Here is a 23,361-nt window from a genome sequence, read left to right on the forward strand (position 1 = left end):
AATTGGCGATCTAACATAGGCGTTGAGGAAGCTACTGAAAATTGACAACAAATATTTGTCTGTAAATAGACATCACATCATGTTTTTCAAACAAGAGCAGCTTGAATCGTCATCAATTACATGCGATTGAGGTTGTTTTCACCGCGTCTGCCTGCCGAGTGTTCCATTCAAACGAGACGGGGTTAACTATTATGATTTTCAAGTGTCTGCGCTGCCAGTCTACCTGATTGCTTTTAATTTTGAAACCTCATTTCAACTACTTACTAAATTAAATCCCTTAATTCACTTTTAAGTTCAAAATATATAAATTCAACTTTCCAAAACTGTATGTATAATAATCGAGATCAACGATTTTAATGTGTTCATTATGGGATATTTACAGATCAAATTTGAGGAAGTTTCCAATTTTTTCTCTCAATCATCAAACAGTTAATATAATAAATAGAATAAGATATAAAAAAAATAAAACAAGTCATAGAAGTTTTTTGTGAAAAGTAAAAAGATTGAAACATATATTTTATTATATATTATAATAAATGTGACAACTAAAGAGTACAAAGAGAGTGGATATATATTCTGAAATATATATGTGTTTCAAATACAAACTAAATCACTTTTGAAAATTTGAGTCGAACTTAAAAAATCGAACCCCTCGAATAATTGATCATTGTTCATCAAATGACAAATTGTTTATTTTCTCGTTGCTTTCATTGTTTTGGATGAAGTATTTTTTCATTGTATTAGGTGTGGCTTTGATATAACATTTTTTTTTTGTTTCTACAAATTTGTTGACATCCTCATGATTAAATGTTTTAAAAACGAATATTTATTTTCTATCATAACTATAAGTTATATGAATTGGAGCTTTATTATAAAATTATTTGAAAAATTAATTTGTAAATATTAATAGCTCAATTATGTGTTTTTAGCATTCATTCATCGAAATCTTAAAAATTGTTGGAATAATATAATATAATAAACAATATTTTATCGTTATGTGAAACGAATTGAATAAAATATCATGCTAATACATATACAAACTCATTTGGACACCCTTCGATATGGAATCTAGACACTCGACTCAATTACCTTACTCCAGTTACGATATTGAGAGAAAGTCGTTTATGTATTTAACTTTCAACATATACGGTACACAAACCATAAATTTTTCCTTTTTGACACAAACTTATGTGAGACAGTCTCATGGATCGTATTTTGTGATATAGATTTTTTATTTGGATCATCCATAAAAAAATATTACGTTTTCTGCTAAGAGTATTATTTTTTATTATGAATATCAATAGAGTTGATCCGTCTCATAGATAAAGTGTGAGACTATTTCACAAGAGACTTAGTTTTTTTTTTTGTTATTTATTTCCTCATGATTGAAAAATTCAGATGAAATAATCTAGATTGACATAAAATCTTCTATTAAATCTAATAGGATCAATATGGTATCTTGAAATAAACTTAATTTAAAATATATTTCTGAAAGGAAATGCCTGATTAAAAACCTAATCCTGCCAAATCGAAGTGGGCCTTTGGGTGTCAAACCAGCCTCGGTGCTGCTGCTCACTCACAGGCGACGGCTTCAAGCATAATTCTAGAATCCTTTACTCTTCGGCCTTTAGCTAAGAACTTTCTAGGGTTTCGTTATCCTCATTGCCAACAATTCTTTCATTTTGATACCAGCCCACCATTTCACTTTATCAAAGATTTCATTTCAGGTCTAATATTATTGTTTTTCCTTCTTCATTTTGTTGTGTACCATGACTTGATGAGTCTTGGTTTATACGTGTCAGATTTTCTGATTTTGGAGTTTATGAGAAAGCAAGAAATGGCGACTACACAGCTGACTTCCGCTACATCTTCTATCTCAGCCAAAGGGTTCACCTCATTTGAAGGGCTCAGAGCTTCAAATGCAGTGAGAATCCCATCTTTTTCATCTCTCCAGCGAAATGGTCTCTTTTCGAAGCCACACCGTGGCCTTGTTATTAATGGTGCCACTACCGTTGCCCGAAGGTATAGTATATTTTCGACGTTCACGCCTTTTCATGCCGTCTATAATGTTATTTCAGTTTCGTATTTTAAGGGGGCAAATAAAAAGTTATGTTCTTGGACTGCTGGTGCTGAGTGTTTTCATTCTAAATTTGACAATGTAGCCAGTTAATTTTTATTTGAGTGTTGTGATCCCAAGGAACTTTCATTTACCCTTATGATTCCAGTAGCACAAGGAATGTTGGAAAAATATTTAAAATAAAATTTCTACATCATTTAATTACTTAATTGATTGTGTTGATCTTTGGATGGTGGAATATGAGTTGCCCTTGTATGTAAAATGATCATCTCGCAACTTGTCGACTTAAATTTTTTTTTACTGCTGCTTAAGTAATATGTTTGCTGCATTTTGTTGAAACTTGAAATCTTTTAGAATTTGACTTCTCTGTCCATTGGTAATCAATGGTTTATAGCGATCTAAGTTTGCAGCAGACCCTTATTTTCTATCCATTATTTTATCTTTTCTAGTGAGTGACAGCAATACAGCATCTGAATTTGTTTGCCTATGTTTCTGATACAACTGAGTTTGTTTGTTTGTTGTTTTTTTTGCGTTAATCTGTCTATGCTTCTTGACCTACTCTTCAACCGCCCAGTATACAACTCTCAAGCCATTGGGAGACACGGGTGTTGGTGAAAATCAAGTCATAAAGGAAAAGACTTCAGGTGGTACCTTACTACCAACCACTGCCCAACCAAAACCTTAAGGAGCCGAGGTAGTTGCAGTTGGAACAGGTCTCATGATAGAGAAGAAACCAGTTGTCATTAGTCGAAAGGTAATGTTAAAGTTAGATTCTATTTTGGTGGTTATGATTTATTCGGATTACTTTGATGCACTGCCTTGTACGGATGTTTCCCATCTCAGACTGGCTCCCAAGTTGTGTACTCAAAGTATGCTGGGACGGGAGTGGAGTTGAATGAATCAAATCATCTCATTTTGAAGGAAGACGACATTGTTGGTATTCTTGAAACCGATGATGTAAAAGATTTAAAGTCTCAGAATGACAGAGTTGTCATTAAGGTTATCTTCCCTGTCTATTTTTGCTATGTCGACTTCAAGAATCTTGATAAATTTATTTACGCTGCCTTTCTCACAAGTGTGCTGAAAATTGAATCAAAATGGACCCATCAATTTGTTCTGGGACTGAGACCTATTTTTTTACTTGTCAAATTAGCGAAATGGACAAGTTATCGATAATCATGTGGACATCAACTCAGTGTACATGTATATGATGCTGAACGTGTGCCATATTGTGGTTATCAACTCGGTTTGCATGTGTATGGTGCTGAATGTGTGTGATATCTTTTGTTCTTTCATAGGTTGCCGTGGCTGAAGAGAAAACGGCAGGTGGTATGTACCTAACAGATGCAAGCAAGGAGAAACCTTCAATTGGCACGGTAGGTTTATATTTTTGCAAAATATGTGGGAAAGTCTCTGGTACATACTATTTTCCTTATATGTCCAAATCTTGGATTTGGCATCTGCTGTGTGCAATGTTCTCTTTGCCATCCTGGCTGTCAATAGTTATTTTCTTGAACTACAGGTTGTTGCAGTTGGGCCTGGTTCCCTGGATAATGAAGGCAATAATATGCCATTGTCAATTATCCCGGGAAATTCAGTTCTGTACTCCAAATATGCCGGTAATGATTTTAAGGGTAGTGATGGTTCCGACTACATAGCACTACGGTCTTCGGATGTGATGGCTATCCTTTCCTAATTGGCCAATTCCCTTATCTTGGTATCTTAATTTCCGGTAAAAATATAGATGAGAACACTGTTGTGAATGCGAGTTTTTTTTTTGTAGCTCAATGAGTTTAGGCTTGGTGTTTTTCTTGATTTATTGATGAATAGTGATGTGGGTGAGGGGGTTTGAGGTCTTATGGTTTCTGGAATTCCGAAGCATGTTTTGATTTTTGATTCCTAAGCTCCAACTCTTTCTAAAGTTCCAGTTTAAAAAGAACGTATTCTTAAATTGTCACTTGAATTGAGTGGGAACGATTGTAAATGCATTTGCGTGTGTGAAATTCAAAGTTCTTTTTTTTTAGTCCAAACTTCTTTTTTGAAAAAAAACATATATTTGAAAGTGTGATTCTTTCCTCAAATCAATAAGAGACAAGACTATGAGAACTTCAAGGTTTTGAAGAAATAAGCAAGACTCTGTTGTTGATGAAGCCCAAGTAATGGAAAATTTGAATTGAAGTTGCTATCAAATTCGTCGCGCTCATAATTGAACTATAATAGTACGTAGCGTTGATAATATCCAGCCTTGAGAAATCAAGATTTTGTAATGAACAACACATGTAGTGGCCAGGGCTTCAAGGAAGATGCATTATTACACTGTCAAAAGAAAATGGCATACCTCTGAAGAAATACAGGATTCTAATGCTCTCTGCAAGGTTATCAGCCACGGGTGCATGTCATTAATATTGTATGAAGGGACGCTGCCAAGCAGTTTGAGAAGGGAATGCTCTGTTAGCATTACCCCGTGCATCTCCAGGTCCTTCAGGTTTCTCTATCTCAACTGGTTGTAAACAAAGCAGTGAATTACCTTTCTCGCCCAAACTGGCACTCCTACCAACCTCCCTGTATGGGGCAGTGAAATATCATATCAATTAAATGCTTGACCTTTTCAGTTTTCACCACTCCACCAAAGTACACACAAGTACCTGGTAAATCAAAAGTAATGGCTCGAAATAAGAATTAAATAATATTTAATTACGATTTCAAAAGTCAACATTTCTCGATTGGTTTCTTACGTTATTCCACTTTATTGGACCCTTATTTATTATGTCTTGAAATATATGTAACTCTATTCAATAAAGTTATGAGATTCAAACTCAAACTTTGGTCCCTCTTTGATCAATAATTAATTATAACCAATGGAAAGATTGTGTAAGTTATCAACCATTTTTTATGGTGAAGGATCGCTGAGCTGCTCATTTATATATTATATATATATATATATATATATATATGTGTGTGTGTGTGTGTGTGTGTGTGTGTGTGGGCTGAGGAAAAAGACCGAGTGACATTACAATATATACAGATGTCGCATCCTATTCCATTTCCTCAGATTTCTCTCTCTCCGCTCAGATTCAATCAATTGAAACTGGCTTTCTCGTTAATTTCACCCACGGTAATGTGAGGCCGCGGATGGATGGACAAACTCCACTCTAGCTGATTTGAATTTTATTTGCGAGGAAATCGATTGTTGTTGGGTTTCGTATCTGTGGTTGTAGATACGGATATACGTGTGTTTGTACTGTGTGAAGGTGAGCTGTTGAGGATGGTGGCTGCTTCATCGGCGGTGTGTTCGTGTATAATGGCGGCATGCATGTCAGTTGCTTCTGAAAATGACTCTTCCGTTTCGATGATCTCTACGGCGCCGCATTCGCGTCTCAGCAGATGGGCGTCCCGTAAGAGGAAGATGGTCCTCGCCAAGTGCGCGCCGCAGTTCTATGGCATTCGAGGTATCATGACTTCTTGCTTAGCTTTCGAGCCCTGCGATTCCCATTCCGGTGAGTTTTATGTTATGTTATATTTTGCCTGGGTGTGTAGATTGGCTGTTGATGCGGTGCGTAATATTTGTTTAGGCGGCTATTTTTTTAATTTAATTTAATTAATTTAGGTGAGTCGATTGATTACTTTCAATTTTAATTTAGGCGTGCTGGTGATTGGTTTCATTAGATTAATGTTTTTCTTGCCCTTTTTTCCCTGTAAACTTGTTCACAATCGCAAGTAAGTCTGTAACTTCCTAGGACTTGGTAATTCGTGGAATCTTCATAGCACGAGGAAACTGATTGAATCGTTGTTTTTCAATGATATGTGAGTACTTTTGATCGTTCGATTTTCAAATCACAAACGCCCGACCCATGCTTTTCTTGTACTTCGTTTTCTGAATGTGGGTAATTCGTGTAGCTTTGTCTAGTTTTTCTATGGTCGGTGAGGTTGGGTAAGGTTAGGTTTGTCGCTATTCAATTTTAATGGTTGTTACTTACCGAACTGACGAGGTACCAAAAGGTATTTCATATTGTTTGGCCTGATATATGAGAATCATGCATGTGACAAAAATTTCCTGTGGATTTCAATTTATTTCATAATTTTGATACCTTTGATTGGTCCCACGGTAGATTATTGATCTTTTTTTGTTATGTAAATTATAGAAGTAATGGCTGTAGCCATGCAACCTGCCAATGAAGTTGTGCCCAACAAGAAGCCTTCAACCAAGCATAGGCGAGTGGTAGTGACAGGTTTGGGTTTGGAGACACCACTTGGTAATGACCCAGATGTGTTCTACAATAACCTGCTTGAGGGTGTCAGCGGCGTTAGTGAGATAGAAGCTTTTGATTGTTCCCAGTTTCCAACAGTATGGTTTTATCGTGATCTCATCTTTAGTCTTCTGGGTTCGCCATATATCTTTTGACTGTATGCATTTTAACTGCAGAAAATTGCTGGAGAGATCAAGGATTTCTCCACAGATGGCTGGGTTGCACCTAAACTTTCCAAAAGAATGGACAAGTTCATGCTTTACATGCTAACAGCGGGAAAGAAAGCCTTGGCTGATGGAGGAATTACGGAAGATGTCATGGATGAAATAAATAAAGCAAGGTGTGGCGTATTGATTGGCTCTGCCATGGGTGGGATGAAGGTGAGCCTATAGTGTTGCTTTGGACAAATATGAAATTAGTGGAGGAATGGAGTTCTGCATTTGCAGCCACAGATTTGATGATTCTGCTTTCATGCTTTTACTCGTTACTCAGATTTCTTCAGAATTTAACTTATGTTCATATAACACATGGCTCCTTTTTCTTTTGAAATTTGTTTCCAATCCATGCGTGACAGCTCATATGCCTTGAATGAATATGAGATTGTTTGTAGCGATCACCTAGATCATATCTGGTTTATGTTGGAAGTCTTACAGTGGGTTGAAGCATGCACTGTATGATTCTATATACTCCGAAATATGCAATACATTTTTTAATTGTTTTAATGCAATCAAGAAAATTTTGGCTCTCGACTCCAACATACTATCTTCGTTGTTCCTTTTTGTATTGGGCAGGTTTTTAATGATGCAATTGAAGCTTTGCGGATCTCATACAGGAAGATGAATCCATTTTGTGTACCTTTTGCAACCACAAACATGGGTTCTGCCATGCTCGCTATGGATCTGGTCAAACGAGTTTTTTTTCCTGTTTACTACAATTGCAAGTTCAGCTAGTGATGTGTATGCTGGTATTCTAAGCCTAATTTACTATGTATTGCAGGGATGGATGGGCCCTAATTACTCAATATCCACTGCCTGTGCAACAAGCAATTTCTGCATACTGAATGCTGCTAATCACATCATCCGGGGTGAAGCTGTAAGTCTATTTGGGGTTTTTCAAGCTTTGAAAATGAAGCTTCATATTCTGTTCTTGGAAAATCAGCTAAAAAAATATCACTCATAAATGCTCCAGCTGTTTGCTGAAACTTGTTCTTTTACAGGACATGATGCTTTGTGGTGGTTCAGATGCGGCGATAATACCAATCGGTAACATTCTTTTGATTTGCATTTTTCAAACTCTTGTTTCTTCAGTTTCTTGATCATAAACTTTGGTGCAGGATTGGGAGGCTTTGTTGCCTGCAGAGCACTGTCTCAGAGGAACACTGATCCTTCTAAAGCCTCACGTCCCTGGGATAGTGTAATTTCCTAAATATTTGTTCTTAACCATATGTGCTGGAATTTGGCGTGGAAAACTGCTGACAATGATGAATCTATCGTGTTAAGTTTTATGTTTCTCTTTCAAATATGTTCCTTTGTTCCATACTTTGTTACTTTTGCTACAGCCTGCCAAGTGAAAGCTGATGACTTCGTTAATTCATATATTTCATTAACTAATTATTTATTAATCACAAATGTTTTAATGCTGGTTTTTATATATATGGACATTCATCAACCAGTGCACATGAAAATCTTACAGCTATCAGTAACAAGAATTGTAAGAATTATAGCTTGAAAACGATTATTTAAACAATTATTCATACTTGAGAACTGGACCTGCTTGTCTGCGTGATTTAAATGTTCCTCAATGATAAAACAGTTTATTTTCTTACATTAACAAGAATGGAAAAGTTATCCTATTCATGTAAATCCATCGGTCTTCTGACTACTAGCGATGAAAAGGGAACTAGAAAAAGCCTTCTAGTTCTTTATGTGGTGTATTGATTTACCGATAACTCCTTTTATCTTGGACAGAATCGTGATGGATTTGTTATGGGAGAAGGGGCTGGAGTATTGCTTCTCGAAGAACTTGAGCATGCTAAGGTATCCGGAAACTCCAATCTTGTAAAAAATTCGGGGCTTTGTATTCACTGCAAAAACTGTAGTTGCGAATTTTGTTTTTGAAACTTTAGGATATGTTTGGTTTTGTTTCGATGATTTCAGAGATGATTTGTTGTTTTGAAAATTTATCAGGGGAATGAAGTGTGTTTAGTGTTATTATTTTTTTTTTGGCAAAAAAAAAAAAAGAATTTCGGCTATTGGTATTTTTAAAAGTGCGTGGTTTTTCGGTGGTGGTTTACAATTCTGTGTTTTTGTTTAAATGATAACGATGAGAAATTTTTTCCTGAAAATGAAAATAAGTTCCCTTAGATTTCAATCATTTTCGAATGATCAGAAAAGAGGTGCCACTATCTATGCTGAGTTTCTTGGTGGAAGCTTCACATGTGATGCTTATCATATGACCGAGCCTCATCCAGAAGGTACCTTTGTAATCAATTTTATGCCCTTCATATTCTTGTGTAATGTGTGGAGATGTCAAGTTTCTTAGCGTGTGTTATTGGGATTATATTTCATATTTAATTAGAAAGAGGTAGGTACTAATATTTGTGAAGTGCTGAAGATAAAATGATAGTATTTTCATTTAAATACTTGACAGATTTACCCAAATTGAGCCCAACGTTTTCACTAAACTATGTTTATTATGCTCTCAATCCAATCTCACAGAAAGAGAACAATTAATAAACGAACAAAAATTGATGCTCTTTGTTACTCGATTTTCTCAAGTCTTATGATAAGTGTGAGGAAATATTCATGCAAATATGTTATATGTCATAAATCGAAAAGGGAATAAATCCACTCATTCCTTGCTTTTTCTCTAGCTACCAGTGAAAGACAACAGTTAACACTGACAGTGTCTGGAATTTAATTGTAATCTTCAAATGAATGACATCCAGGCACTACCTTCTGAGACTATCACCCTTGACTGGGCTCCTAGCCTTCGTAAAGTTCATTGTTAGAACCAAACCCATTAAATTAAAGGACGATTGCTAGAACTTGCAACATAGTTTGACTAGTTTGTGAAACAATCAAACATGGCAAAATTTTATAATTTTGCTGCACGTTGATGTCAACATTGAACTTGGGTTGAACAATTGTTTCATTGATTAGTTCATAGCTGACTATGGTTTTCATTATTTCATTGGACCTAGGTTGTTCAGCAAGTACTCAAGCCTGGTTTCTATGCCTATGTGTTGCATCTTTCTTAATGATACAGTTTAGACTTATTCGCCTCGTAACTTTACTACTCCATGATGTTTGATGGAGAACTTGACCTTTTCCCTCGCATGAACTGATGCTAGATTTTTGTTTTATCTATTAATTAAGGGATTGAGCTCTTTTTCCCGTTAGGCTTTCGTGCTTATTTTTAGTATTGTATCATTGCTTAATTGAAACATAATTTGGACTTGTTGGCTTAGTGATAAAGCAGGAATTGTTATATTTCTGTGCAAAGACAAGATTCCATTGTTTAAACCTGCAAACAAGTATACCTTTCTGTTGTTATTAAACTCTGATATAATTTGGGCTTCTCAATCCTGTTTTATGAGTAGGAACTGGTGTCATTCTGTGCATAGAGAAGGCTCTAGCTCAGTCAGGAATACCTAGGGAAGATGTGAATTATATAAATGCGCATGCGACATCTACTCCAGCTGGTGATCTCAAGGAGTATCAAGCCCTCATTCATTGCTTTGGCCATAATCCTGAGGTTTTTAAATGAAAATTAGTTCGCTTTCATCCCAGTCATAATTTTTATGAAAGTTTTTGTGTGCAACTCACACCTACATTTGCTTATATGCAGTTGAGGGTGAACTCGACAAAATCAATGGTCGGGCACCTTCTTGGAGCAGCTGGTGCTGTGGAGGCTATTGCAACTGTAAAGGTGCATTGCAGATTTATATAATTTGCCGATCTAGGAAATTGTAGTGCGAGCATATTTTATTTGATTGAGTTATTTGAGTGAAATATCTTAGGATCTCTCTCTATTAGGAATAACTTCGACATGAAGTAGCAAAATTCTTTACCCACTGGATTAACAGCTGAAGTCATGGATATCTGGTGTAACATATGGAATGATAGAAGTGAAAGTACAGTGGACATTTTCATCCTTTCTATATCTATTCTAAGCTACGTAGACTTGTCAAAATAAGTGGCATGGATTTCCTACTGGATGGTTTATCCTTTCACTTGTTTCAACTTTCAACTAAGCTCCTTGGTTCTCATTTACTAATGCGTGTAGCAATGCAGTTAGATTTTTAATCGGTATCTGTAATAGATACTTCATCCATTTTTTTAAATCGAAAAATAGAACAAAGTTCCTTTTTTATGTCCTTGTAACCATTATGTACCCTCATAGCAAGGGTGTGAGTTTTTGATGAATGTTATTGATGTTTACATGGAACAGTAATCCGTTATTGAAGTGAGCTTTATTCTACAGGCGATTCGGACTGGCTGGGTTCATCCAAATATAAATCTTGAAAATCCAGATGATGGGGTGGTAATGTTTCTTTCATTGCATGCTTTCTTAGTAGTTCTACCTGTGAATGGGATAATGATTAACAATTGCAAACCTTGTCAGTTGTTCACTTGGCTGACAAATATTTTAGCGTCAGCTATTAGATGTATCCAATGTTCAATTTCTGTTGTCATTATGATAGTAGCTATGACACTTTATTGAAGACGAGCATCTGGAAAAATAACTCTTGACCCTAAATATATTGAAGTAGATGAAAGCATGCATACTAAGTGGCTGGGCTATGAGACCAGTCAGGCATTTCTAATGAATTCTTTTACTTCCAATGCGAGTGACCAAGATGCTCGCTTTCTATTTAAGATTTGTTTCACACATGGGTATAGTATTGATCGACCAATAATGTGTTTTCGCAAGCTAATTCTGCTGAGGCAATTTGTTTACTAAGGATGTATAGTGTATTGATGAAGAACCACATATTGATCCAGGATACAAATGTGCTGGTGGGACCAACCAAAGAAAAACTGGACATTAAGGTGGCATTGTCCAATTCATTTGGGTTTGGAGGCCAGAACTCATCGATATTATTTTCACCATACAAGTAGATTTTGCCATGCTTGTGTTGGACGAGCAAATTATGCCGGAGGTATGTAATTGTGTTCAATTGAACAAGCCTTTCTAGATAATACTAAAGTCTTGAACGTCATGTCTTTGCAACAACTGCTAAAACGTCAGAAATAACTTAGGTTGTGGATTTTGTGAGCTCAACATAAAACTTTATCGAAATAAACAGAAAGCTAGATGCATCACACTTTTTTGTGCTGTGGCAAAATGGTTAGTTTTGTGGATTTCTTAACGTTTATCAGGCCCTTCAGTGACATGGGTGTTACAGCAATTTCATATAGTGTTTCGTAGTCAATCTATTACGAAGTCCTGATTTTATTGCACTTATTGTCACCTTTCTTACAATTCAAACGGTTTTGATGTCTCTGCAATGGCTTTTTTTAGTAATCGCACATCAAAGGGATTATGGCAGCGGCAAAGAAAAGGAGTGGCCTTTGAAATGCATTGGCAATCAATCAAATCTCTATAATTTCGCTGAGATTGTTGTTGTGATACTCTTTTCATCTATGCCGGAGATCTAATATGATCTCTATGTAATCCCTAACCCTTGTTTTTAGATCCAATATTTTGGATGTTCAAACGGTACGATGATCCGGATCTGTACATGTGAAATTTTGATTGATTTTTATGTAGCAAGTCACTGTGAACATGTATTGCTGCGCGCCTTCGTATATGCTTGTTCCAAGGCTGCTTACTTTCTAGGCATGAATGCTGAAGTTTCTTTAAATGCTTTTTGCGTTATCCAATTGTCGGGACTTTATACACGTGGATGAGGTTTTAATCAATTTCTCTTGCCAATGTCTGGCTAGCCAGTATTAGCATGTGGCAGAAAAGTTGTTTGTTCACTTCTCAGGAATGCTGATAGGTTATACACAGAGGCTTATCCGTCGATTGGAGATGATAACAGAACATTCACATTAAAAAATTTGTTAAAGAATAAATAAAAGATCGTTATTCATGACTAATATCCATGAACCAGAGAGAATCGTGATCTATAGAAGAGGTTTAGTAGAAATTTAGACACGTGGTCTTGTAAAAGTTATCGATCTATAAAGTTAAATCAAGAAAGTAATCAATCTATAAAGTTAAATAACCGAGATAATCAATATTTAATAATATACTTGTGTATCTACATTTCTATACTATGTTGTCATGTATGAGATGTCTATTAAAATTATTTTAGGATCATATTTAATTTTTTATAAATGAAAAAAATCTCTATAAGATCATAAAAATAACGAAAGGAAAAAAGAAAAAAAATATGTGATGGTTATTTAATTTAAGGTAAGAAACATAGCAGAATGGATAAATACCGAAAAAGAAGGGAAAAATGAAAAACAAAAATAAAATGTCTGAGCCCGGTTCGAACCGGGGACCTCTAGTGTGTGAGATTTTGGGCCTTGTTTTTAATTATATATAAATATATTTCAATCTCCAATGCGAAAAGGAAACATTTCAAGCGGGCAACACCACGTAAATAGAGGTACCCGTGCCGCGAGACATTGTCCCCCGATTGGAAATAATCATTGCAGCTTCGTTCGTATGCAAATGCACAGGGCGGACAATATCCACAATGGCGTCGAGAGTCTAGACTAGTTTCTGTCCACGGCTCGATGACGTTTGAGTTTCATCATAAAAAGAAAATCCATTGCGCCAAGCTCACAAGACTTGCGATAACATTTGGCATACATGCACACCCAAAGGTATAAATCCCCCAAAAAAGAGTGGCCAAACATAATTCTCATGGTGCTGACATTTTATATCATCGGAATTGACATGACGGGCCAGGCTCGGTACGGTTACTATCTAATGTCCAATGCTATGCCTATTGCTCCTTTCAAGCTTTCTTCTGATTGCCTTTCCTTTTGCCCTTATTGAACACAGTTCTTCTAATGGAAAGCGCATTAACAACACTTCTGCCTTCTAGCTTCTTGGTTAACTTAACTACACTTGCCATTCCTTTCCTGGCAGCTGCCCGATGCTCGGGTCTTCGGCTCACCATTTTACGGTCAAGTGGCCAGTATGCGTAAGGTTCCAGCTTGTCCTTCCTCTTTAAATCACCACCTGCCTTTTTGCTGGCATACTCCTTACCCGTGTATGACCACCCAGAATCCAATGTCTTCCTCCGCTTTTGAGCTTTGCTCGAGCTTCCAGACAAAAGACTTCCAGCTTCACTCCTACCATCTACCTCAATGTCAGAGGACAACCCTCGTTTCTGTTCCCTATTTCCCTCTTCTTTCTTTCCATTCTCGTGAATGATTAGACGCCCTTCAGAGTCTATGTCTGGTTCACCATCTGACTCAGACTTCTTCTCCACTACCTTAGATGATCTAAGAGCAGACCTTGTCTTTTGACGATCAAGCAAGTCAAGGGGATCTTCATCTAATTGGTCGAAAAAGTCTTCTTGCAAGCTCTTTGATGCTTTACGTTTTCTCTTGGATCTGATCAAGTTATGTTGCTTGTCAAACTCAAAACAAATCCAGACCATTGGTCCTATATAATTATGCGTTAGATAAAGAATGATACAAATATCCACCAACTTACTGAAAAGAAGCTTTGGATTGCAACATTGATGAATACCCACTCTGACGACTGGAGAAACTTCTTTTATCAGCAAATTCATCACCACTGCTCCCTGTTTCCTCGTCAAAATCAGAAAATATTTTTGTATGATTCCATCCACTTTTCCTGCACACATGGTTAATGAAATAATAAATGAGAACGTAAATAAATGGTGACAGTGTGAACCAACAGAATGCTTAATTCCTTTTTCAAGTGAAATTTAAAGGTTTTTGTAGCCAGTCATCTTAGCAACTAATTACGTATTTGTTCCAAGTAGAAAATCTCAGCGTTGACAAAGAAAATCATCTTTGAAAAATGTGGGGTAATTATTTATCTCCCCGAGTCGACTCCTATTCTCCTGTGATAGCAGATGAAGAATGACGCCATACTTGACAAGTAAAAGGTGCAAACTAAGCTCACAAACTGAGATGGCAAATGCAGATTCATTATCATGAGGTCCATGATCACGGGCAATTTCCAAAAAAATCTATAACCATTTTTACAGACCAATAGATTATTAGAGAGTTTGTATGAGAAGCAAAAACAACAACAATAGCTATTATTTCCTTTGAAGGGTTGGGATCCACAGAAATTAAATTTCCAAAATTACTTCTATTCTTCAGATCCCAAGGAAGATGCAGTGTTATATCTCCTGGACATTGACATATATCATAAGTATAAAATGATTTGTCCAAATTTCAGGATAATTAAGACCATGTTTTCTGTTGACATAGGAAACAAAAAATTCAAACATGTTACTGTATGTTCTTCCAACTATTCATGCGCATAATTTATAAACCATACCTGGATGAAGTTGCTTTCGATACAATGGACCTGCTTTCTATAGTTTTAGCAGCTCTTGTCCTCTCTTTTCGTTCCTTGAGCTGCATTTAGGAAAATGGAGTATGCATAAAACTACAAGCCCCAGATAGAAAAGATTATTTTTTTCCCGGAAATCTTGACAACCTTTTTTATGTTAGTGAGAAGTTTCATATGCTCTTCAGGCATGACTTCCTTCACGGCATCCAGTCCACATTTCTTGACAAGCATTTCAAGGAGTAATTTAACCTACACAAATGCATAAAGCTAGAAACTAAAACATAATACATAGCTACATGCATGAAAATGCCAAAGCAAAAGGGAGCAAATCCCAAAACTTAATTTCAGTCCATTGCACCCATTAGCATTTCTTGGATTGGAAGCATAAATTCTAATTCAGGACCTCAAATACTAAGTAATGGACCAACGAGCAAAAACTTTACCTTAGCTTTGAAATGGTTTCTAGTGCTATCTTGCCAGTTCAGCATACCTTCAACCATGCTTCGCAAGTGTGTCTGCAAGCCTTCAGCCTGTGACTTGGCCACCAATACCTTCAGCAACCCTAAATTAGCCTGAAAAAAAAGACAAATATTCAGAACCAAAGGCACCAAATTGCAAGTGGATAATTTGTTTGGAAAAATCGATCACAAATGAGGTGGACCTTAACTATTTCTTTGTTTTTCCTTTGCAGGAGGAGAAATGTAGCAGGAAGAACATTGTACGTGGCAGATATAAGATCAGAGAACTCATAAGCCAAGCGAGCTAATCCCTTCATAGAAGCACTGATCATATGAGGGGTCTCACCGGCAAGGCCCCCAGCAACCTACAACCAAGAAAATTAAGAAGATTACAGAAATGAAGATAGTCAATTACACATCTCCCAAACTTCATATTTTCGTACCATGCTAAAGAATTTGTATAATTGATCCTTTTTGCCACCCCTATCTTCATCACCACATGCCTGACCAATCTGGACTAGAATGTCATAAGCTCTATTTCTTGTTTTCTTATTAGCCTAGCAAAATAAATAAATAAATAAAAACTCAGTTTGCACTGTCAGCACCCCAGTATCAAATTAGACCTCACTAAATGCACATCATATCAATTTAAGTACAATGAAGTTTTAACAGCCGCTTTGTAGCAATTGCCAAAAGAGATTCCACAAAATAAAAATAGAACTTCCACATGCTACTCTGTCACTGCTGTTTGGTAGGATTTTAGTTCTACTAAAAAACATCGCAATTACAGTAAAGGACTACCAAGGATTGAGTAGACCAAAGTTGAAAAAACGACACAATCCAATCATGAAAGGGCTAGGAAATCTCATATATATGAAATCTGTCGCCTTCAAGCTATGGTTAAAGCTGAAAATAATTTGCTCAATGCAGGCCTAGGGAAGAATATCTCACAAAGACCAAAAAAAATTATATTTACTGCGTCATCAAGAAAATCACAATATTTTTTCCCTTTCTTCCTTCTTCCATTTTTATAAGAGCAGCTGATGTGAAAATCACTTCTCGCGGCTAAAATTTTAGGAATAATGAACATGTGGAGTTAGTCGCTTCTTTGATGTCAAGTCATTGTTAGATATCAATAAAAACTTGGTACAAAGAGGCCATTTAAAAAACAATGGGATGTACCTCTTTCAATGCGAGTATGATTTCAGTGAGGAAAGAACTAGTAATGTCCTGCCTTCTCTGTTCAAATCCATCCTGTTGGTAGGCATGCAAAACATGTGAAATACACGAAAGAAAGTCTCCATACAGTACAGATTAGCTTCTGATGTAAGCAGAAGCATAACATAACATCACCACTGTCCCATTTACCTTAGAAGCATGGATGATCAAGAAGTATAAACAGTCAAGTCTGTAACGTTTAGCTGAAAAATGACAAGAGGGCAGCACTTCAATCATCAAACTCAATAACTCTTCATGCCTTCTTGAAATAAAGTCATCGGAGAACTGTCGGTAGATATCACTTGTGTCAGTATCCAGAAACACAGATGATAATTCATATAAAAGTCCCAATCAAGAAACCTTGTGGAGGCTCATCTGATACGATTTTAAGAAAACACGCAGCAGCATACTCATTGGCTTTAACTTGTAGTAGGTATATTGGATGCCAATTTGATAACATAACAAACAAGCTGCGGGTCAGTGAGAAACCAGTGGGGTCTCAGATAATGATACCAATATCACCAGCCACAATTGAATTTAATATGCTACTACAATATTAATATTTTTGAAGTACATATATACATCATAGTTGTTTGCACACATCAGACACTAATACATAAAACTGCTACACATGATTTCTGGAAGACGCTCTATAAATCAGTTCCATAAAATGAACACTGATACATCAGAGTTGATTTACGGAATAAAAAAAACATGGCTGATGGAACCTTGAACAAAATAACACAAAATACTGCAACAATTTATTAATATCGATAATATATCCATTAAAAGTTCTAATGTCTCTGTTTCGCCTCCATAGGTAATGGAAAACAACTTTTTGGTGCAGGTTAGAAAATCTTGATTTTGCTTCCATACCAGCATTATTACAAAACAGGTAAATAATTATCATATATTTTTTTTTATAGAAAACTAAACTTTATTATAATAATAGAGATGGTTTACAATAGAAGCGGATGAGCAATCCGCAAAATGCGTTACAAGGGAGATCGAAAAAACACTACCACTCTATCATCATGAAACAATTATCATATTTAAGTTACTGGTGGTACATGTTAGCTAAATACACTACCTTCAATACCAAAGAAAGGACTCTGTAGGCCTTTTTCTGAACGAAGCCATCACAGTCCTGAAATATAGCAGCACTTTGATTTACACACACTTTTAAAATAAAAAGATATTCTTATCCAACACATGCACGAACAACAGGAATGCAAACAAACCTTCAATGCAGGTTGAGTGGCAACAAAGAGAAGATCGATTTCGTTGGCATCTAAGCCAGGCAAAAGTGAAGCTGCAAGGTCAAACAACTGTGCCCTATACACATCAATATATAGCAACATTCTAATTTATTACCTGATGCACAAAATGATCAAGAAAGGAATTGAAAATTAATAATAGATCAGAGTAGGCCACCTGGCTACAGACAGGGACTTTTCGTCAGATGCGCTGTCAACCTGCATAAAATTGGAATCTTTGGAGTTCCCTGACTTGCCAGCCTCTCGGGTAACCTTTAGAAGCTTCTGCATGGTAGTCTTGAAAAACCTCGTGACCACTTCTTTATCACATATTGAAGCAAGTTCACCAATTGTGCTCTGTAAGAAAGTCATAACTTTTAAAATACCAAAAAAAAGCCAGTTCGGCAGAGGTCAAAATTTCTTAAAATTTGAAGTCAATGATCCGTTATAATAATTCCTCATTTAAAAGCTTCGAAGCATCAGCTGCTGAATATTCGTACCATAACTATATCATCAATAATCTAATTCCTCATCATTCAACTTCACCTATTGATATTCTACGAAATCAAGTAGGTTTTCACAAGAAAAATATGTAAACAGATCAGATTACCTGCAACACACCACCATTAGCATTAGAAGATTTAAAGTAGACTCCAGAAAGAACAGACAACAACTCACGAGCAGAGGAACGCAACACACTCAAGTTGGCCCTTGCAACATGTGAAGTGTACAAGGCAATGGCCCGTTCCTCTGCTACGCTGATTTCATTGTTCGAACTTAAATCTTTTCCTTCCAAAATTCTCTTATTCTGCTGAATTAAAATCTGCAAGCTGGAGCATATAATCCCAGAAATGTCCGGTTCTTCACGAAGAACAGTGCATACTGCTTCCTCAAGACCCTTGAAACTTTCAGCCGTATCCACAGGGTAGTTGCAAAACGATGGTAGCAGCGACCACAAAGAGTACACAATTCCATCAACAGTCCTAGCTGAATAAATCTTTCCTTCTTGCTCAAGCTGAAATTAAAATTGCACTTTTGGTACAAACTAAAATTACAATATACAGTTATAGGATCACACTGAAAGACATCAATACCAAGGAAGATTTCCGCTTCATTGCTGTAACCATTGGTAAGATTGTCTCAGTAAAAAACTTTAGATTAGCCCCAACTGTGTACTGTTTCAAAATTGGAAAAAGCCAAAGATTGGCCTCAGATAGCTCTTGGACTTCCAATTGAAAAGGTACCAGACTCAGAAAAGTCTCAGGCCCCATGGCACAAAGAGCTGATCCAACACACTCATGCAACTGCCAAAAAATAGTATACAGATTTAAAATATCAGAAAGCGAGTGGGTAAGGAGATAAACAAGTAGCATCCATGTCCAGAAAATGTAAAGACATAATTAATTTTATGCAACAGGGTACCACCTTTGCTACTTAAAATTACAGTGTTTCCATACTTTCACAAACAAGAACATCTATCAAAAATGTTTCAAATATGGTCATGTAGCACATAATAATGCAAACATTCTGGAACAAACCACCGAACCCCGATGCACAAAACAGACACATATGGTAATCTAACCTAAAATAATATTAGTTCCTGAGTGTTGAGGTATTTCTGAACAAAAAACAAACTTTAGGCAGCTTGCTACATGAGCATCATAGATTCTCAACGTAGCAAGTGACAGACTCCAGATCTCGGACACAGGAATGGCGGGCCACTACCCAATTACAAACATGTAGCAACAGACAAAGAGAATGTAAAGATGGCTGAGAGAATCTTTCAACAACAAATAATCAAACAAGTTGTTCTCATAATCATGGCTGTACAAGTAACTACAATCGGTAAATCCCAGAAACACCAAAAACACATGAATGCTTTGAATCCAAAAAACGACCTGTTTCCTGAAAGGAAAGTCCCCATCCGGCAACTTCTGCATGTCTGCTAAACTCTTCAGTGTTTCCTTTAAGAACAAGAAAGAATCTTTACCTGCAAAGTGATTAGTGTGCCCAAAAATTTAGATTAAATAGATTTCCCCACCTACGGACACCACAGCAATTTTTTAAAAAAACCTCCCTCGTGATGCTTGAGGAAAGATGTAAGGAAAACATTCTTGCCACATAAAATGAATTGAGAAAATAACACGTTGGGAAAACATAAAGCATATTTGCTTGCATCAGTAAAACCCACAAAGTTGCGCATGCATGTGAAAAATCAACAAATCTTCAAGGCATCATGAAACAAGTAGGTTTCATTGCTTAGATATCTTAACAAACATGGTCAGAATGGACAGATAAACAAGAGCCACTACCTAATTTGTCAAATATAGATGAGACAATTTGAAATGACTTGTCCCAGACTTCAGCATAATGATAACTGAGCACACTTTCAATTGTTACACAGACTTTTTCAATGACAGTCGGACCAGACTTCCTAGAGATGACATTGATATTGGCTGTGATCTGATCGACACCCTGCTGGATCAAGTTTTCATCAATGCATGCATGTATTAAGCTCTTAAACGTTGTCACTGCTGCAACCAAGGCCTCCTCATGTTCAGAAGCCAAAACATCTGAAAAATCCCAAACAATGGAAGTGCATTCTTAAGCAACAATGGTCATAGTTAATAACCAAAAGAAAATACAGATAAAATTAGAATGGTTTAGCGGTTTCCCATTCATGCTATAATATAGATGTTTTTAATGAAAAACACGACCAATAAAAATAACCTTTTAGTGCATTGAATACAACTGGAAGCTTAACCACACAAATTTGTCTGTTCAGCAAATAAACTCTTTTCATCCCAGTTTCCAGTAAGCGAGCAGTGAATGTCATGTCATCAGCAGATGACTCATTGCTAGAGAGCGAAGTAGCTAGTGAGCATAAAAGATCAAGTAGGACTTCTCCAGAAACTTCACCAGTAGAACTCAGACAGAGAGCATTCAGACAATTGGTTATGCGACTGGTAACCATAGGTTGTCTCAGATCCAAGAGAGACTTGAAATACTTTAAGACGATGTTTGAGGACTTTGATGACATATATGGAAGACAGGATTTAAGAGCATCCAGAACATAAAGGACCTCCTGTGCTCCTTTGGACCCTTCTGAAGTATTGGTCTTTGATCCGCCAGCAAGAAGAAGAAATCTCTCAAAGATATTTGTGATTCCTTCGCTTGCAGGTGTCAACAGTGGTGCAAGCCCGGGCGCTAACCGAAAATACTCTAAGACATCATGCAGACACGACTGTGATTGCTTTCTAACCTGTATTTCACCATCCAAACAGACAATCGATAAGATCTTGTGTTTATATTAAAATATTTTCATCCTTTACAATTCACTGATGCAACAAATATTTGAAATTGTGTTTGATAATAAAAATAAAATGAAAATAATCGTTTCATTATTTATAGCAAAATAACACAAACTTTTAACAAGATAAAAACTGATCGAGGATAAGTTAGCCATGTATAATCTTTTTGGATGCTTCATATTGAGCTACAATAAAAAGTTCACATGGTGCAAGACAACTAATTAATATTTATAAAAACACACTGTTGTTGAACTAATAATAATAACAGATAGTTTCATTAAAAAACAATAATAATAACAGATAATTGTCCTCACCATAAAGTGATCTACAACACGACCTAAATAGTGAATTTTCATTGCAGTATGAAATAAGTTCAACAAAATAAAAACTCCATATAATGATGTTCTTACGGTTATAAACCGATCAATTACATCTTTTTCATTTAATAACATTTTGGCCATTTCCTACAAAGAAAATTGTATTAAAATTTTGATTAAAGCATTGTTTACCATAAGAAAGCACTCACAAAATTTGACATGATCATCATAGCCATAAGGAATACTCAGACGACGATTCATTCTTTATTCAAAGCAAACAAAAGGCAAGATAAATGCCCAGCTGGTACAGAAATGTCATTTAAAAACTTGATAAGAAATTCAATAAGAGATTAAATTTCCAACTTAGAAGAAAAGGAATCCATCCTCAAAATATCACAATTCAAAATCAGGCATTCTTACTAGATTTAAAGTACAGTCTTGACTTGTTACACTAACAGTGAACAGACTAGAAAATCGATCGATCAGCCATTGATACTGTGTCAAATCCAAAATATTAGCCAGTCAATAAAAACTCAATTTCACCTTTCACCCCTCAAAAAAAGCTGCAGGTACTGCATCAATAAATTCCAGCATTCCACATTGAATAATTAAATAAAGAATATGATAAAGACAATAAAAGAACATGAATTTTACTTACTTAGTACTTAAAGGACTCGTCGTCGTTAAATGGAACATAGAATGCCACAACAAAAATAGGACTAATCAATAACCCACTGGGACCACGACAAACAGCTCACAGTTATTAAAAGTGCAAGAAGCGCTAAAGCTTCCTAGTATTGTAGAGCCTAGGCACAGGGCGCAAGGCAGGGAGCATGTTTTATTGAAGTCTCCCGCCTTAAATACAGATATGCTAGAATCTGAATATCTTAAAAAATTTCGCCCAATATAATGCAATATGCACTCAACAAATTAATAAAAGCAACCAAACAAAATTCATTAGAATATATGTGAAAATAAATGTTCATTATCTTGCACTTCATCGTGGATTTACAATCTCTACGCTGAAGGCGTTATTAAAATTGGTCTTCTGAAGCACACAAAAACTTGGGTTTTATGGTTCCCTTTTCTACCAAATCTCTAAATCCCTGTCATTAACTAATTTGCACCCATTGATCCAGCGGGAGATTCAAACAAGATTTTAAAATTTTCAATTGAACTGCATAGTATCCTCTTATTCGCACCAAAAACAGAATCGCCTACAACGCAATTTTTTTATGAGCAAAAATGAGAATACCCGTAAGTGCTAGAAACGAAAATTTACTGACCTTAGGCCGATCGTCGGTAATGTAACCAATAAGGACACCATACAAAAGCGCCACGTCGGCCCACTCAACCTTTTCCCTCACGATCAACAACCTTGAGACGCATTTCAACCCCGGCACGACACCGTTAACCCCCACAGATTTTACTCTGAGGATCCGAACCATAAGCTCAGACAAATAACCGTACTTCATCTTGAGAACAACAGAGGGCATTTCTTTTAGCACGATGGACAGAATCGTGGTTAGAGAGTCAAGGATATGTCCAGGGGGTTCGTGTTCGGAAGAGGATATGCGATCAAGGGAGGAGCACGTGGCACCAAAGTAAGCGATGTGTGTGGTGGGGAGATTCTGGTCTCTGAGTTCTTGTGACATGGCGCCGACGGCGGCGCATATGTGGAGATGGTACTCGTTGGCGGGGTCGTTGAATTGAGAAAGAACGTCATTGCAGAAATCTTCTGAAGGATGCGCCGCCTCCATTTCCAAACCTTCCATGGTCGCCGGGGTAGGAGAGAACAAGAGAGAGTGGATGAATGTGGCCGTGGTGGATATTAGGGTTTTAGCTCTTCTCTTACATCATGTAGGAATGAAGTAGTAAATACTTTCAGTTAGGTCAATTACAACCTCCCCCCCTAAACAAGTCTCCGAAAATCGCATTTACATCCTTGAATGAC

General features: G+C 36.5%; 3 protein-coding genes and 1 pseudogene across 6 annotated transcripts in view; 2 read left to right on the forward strand and 2 right to left on the reverse strand.

Moving 5' to 3' along the window:
* Nucleotides 1–9,816, reverse strand: part of LOC140816594 (uncharacterized) — an 80,485-nt gene extending 70,669 nt beyond the window's left edge. For both annotated transcript variants that reach the window (XM_073175982.1, XM_073175972.1), the window contains exon 1: nt 9,807–9,816. The gene's annotated coding sequence lies outside the window, so the exon portion shown is untranslated. The remainder of the gene's footprint in view (nt 1–9,806) is intronic.
* On the forward strand, nt 1,534–4,920 carry LOC140816645 (20 kDa chaperonin, chloroplastic-like; annotated as a pseudogene).
* Nucleotides 5,070–12,207, forward strand: LOC140816509 (3-oxoacyl-[acyl-carrier-protein] synthase II, chloroplastic-like). Of its 3 annotated transcripts, none has more exons than XM_073175838.1 (14): nt 5,070–5,574; nt 6,220–6,422; nt 6,501–6,704; nt 7,116–7,226; nt 7,321–7,416; nt 7,541–7,586; nt 7,658–7,737; nt 8,292–8,360; nt 8,713–8,797; nt 9,926–10,080; nt 10,174–10,254; nt 10,810–10,869; nt 11,331–11,488; nt 11,851–12,207. In XM_073175838.1, the coding sequence occupies exons 1-13, from the start codon at nt 5,343–5,345 to the stop codon at nt 11,445–11,447; spliced, it is 1,539 nt and encodes a 512-aa protein (XP_073031939.1). In that variant the 5' UTR covers nt 5,070–5,342; the 3' UTR covers nt 11,448–11,488; nt 11,851–12,207. The 3 variants fall into 3 exon arrangements, with proteins under 3 accessions (XP_073031939.1, XP_073031946.1, XP_073031954.1); XM_073175845.1 differs by having other exon boundaries at nt 5,070–5,526; XM_073175853.1 differs by lacking the exon at nt 5,070–5,574 and adding an exon at nt 5,680–5,881.
* Nucleotides 12,208–12,717: 510 nt separating this feature from the next.
* On the reverse strand, nt 12,718–23,269 carry LOC140816662 (uncharacterized). Its single transcript, XM_073176056.1, has 18 exons — nt 22,694–23,269; nt 20,510–21,041; nt 20,092–20,352; nt 19,678–19,769; nt 18,874–19,083; nt 18,390–18,794; nt 17,958–18,136; nt 17,765–17,858; nt 17,614–17,670; nt 16,674–16,808; nt 16,488–16,559; nt 15,749–15,862; nt 15,509–15,670; nt 15,291–15,419; nt 14,995–15,096; nt 14,833–14,912; nt 14,011–14,154; nt 12,718–13,907 (listed from the first exon to the last, which is right to left on the reverse strand). The coding sequence occupies exons 1-18, from the start codon at nt 23,180–23,182 to the stop codon at nt 13,304–13,306; spliced, it is 3,861 nt and encodes a 1,286-aa protein (XP_073032157.1). The 5' UTR covers nt 23,183–23,269; the 3' UTR covers nt 12,718–13,303.
* Between the last annotated feature and the right edge of the window lie 92 nt (nt 23,270–23,361).

Source organism: Primulina eburnea, chromosome 2 (assembly GCF_022965805.1).
Source record: "Primulina eburnea isolate SZY01 chromosome 2, ASM2296580v1, whole genome shotgun sequence".
Taxonomy (NCBI): Eukaryota; Viridiplantae; Streptophyta; class Magnoliopsida; order Lamiales; family Gesneriaceae; genus Primulina; species Primulina eburnea.

What these genes read in the sequence shown, in the direction of transcription:
- LOC140816509 (XM_073175838.1), top strand. Translation starts at nt 5,343, where the DNA reads ATGGTGGCTGCTTCATCGGCGGTGTGTTCGTGTATAATGGCGGCATGC. An exon ending in GCCCTGCGATTCCCATTCCG is followed by an intron (nt 5,575 to 6,219) that starts GTGAGTTTTATG and finishes TGTAAATTATAG; the next exon opens with AAGTAATGGCTGTAGCCATG. An exon ending in AAAATCCAGATGATGGGGTG is followed by an intron (nt 10,870 to 11,330) that starts GTAATGTTTCTT and finishes ATATTGATCCAG; the next exon opens with GATACAAATGTGCTGGTGGG.
- LOC140816662 (XM_073176056.1), bottom strand. Translation starts at nt 23,182, where the DNA reads ATGGAAGGTTTGGAAATGGAGGCGGCGCATCCTTCAGAAGATTTCTGC. An exon ending in TTACCGACGATCGGCCTAAG is followed by an intron (nt 21,042 to 22,693) that starts GTCAGTAAATTT and finishes GGTGAAATACAG; the next exon opens with GTTAGAAAGCAATCACAGTC. An exon ending in TGTATTCAATGCACTAAAAG is followed by an intron (nt 20,353 to 20,509) that starts GTTATTTTTATT and finishes GGGATTTTTCAG; the next exon opens with ATGTTTTGGCTTCTGAACAT.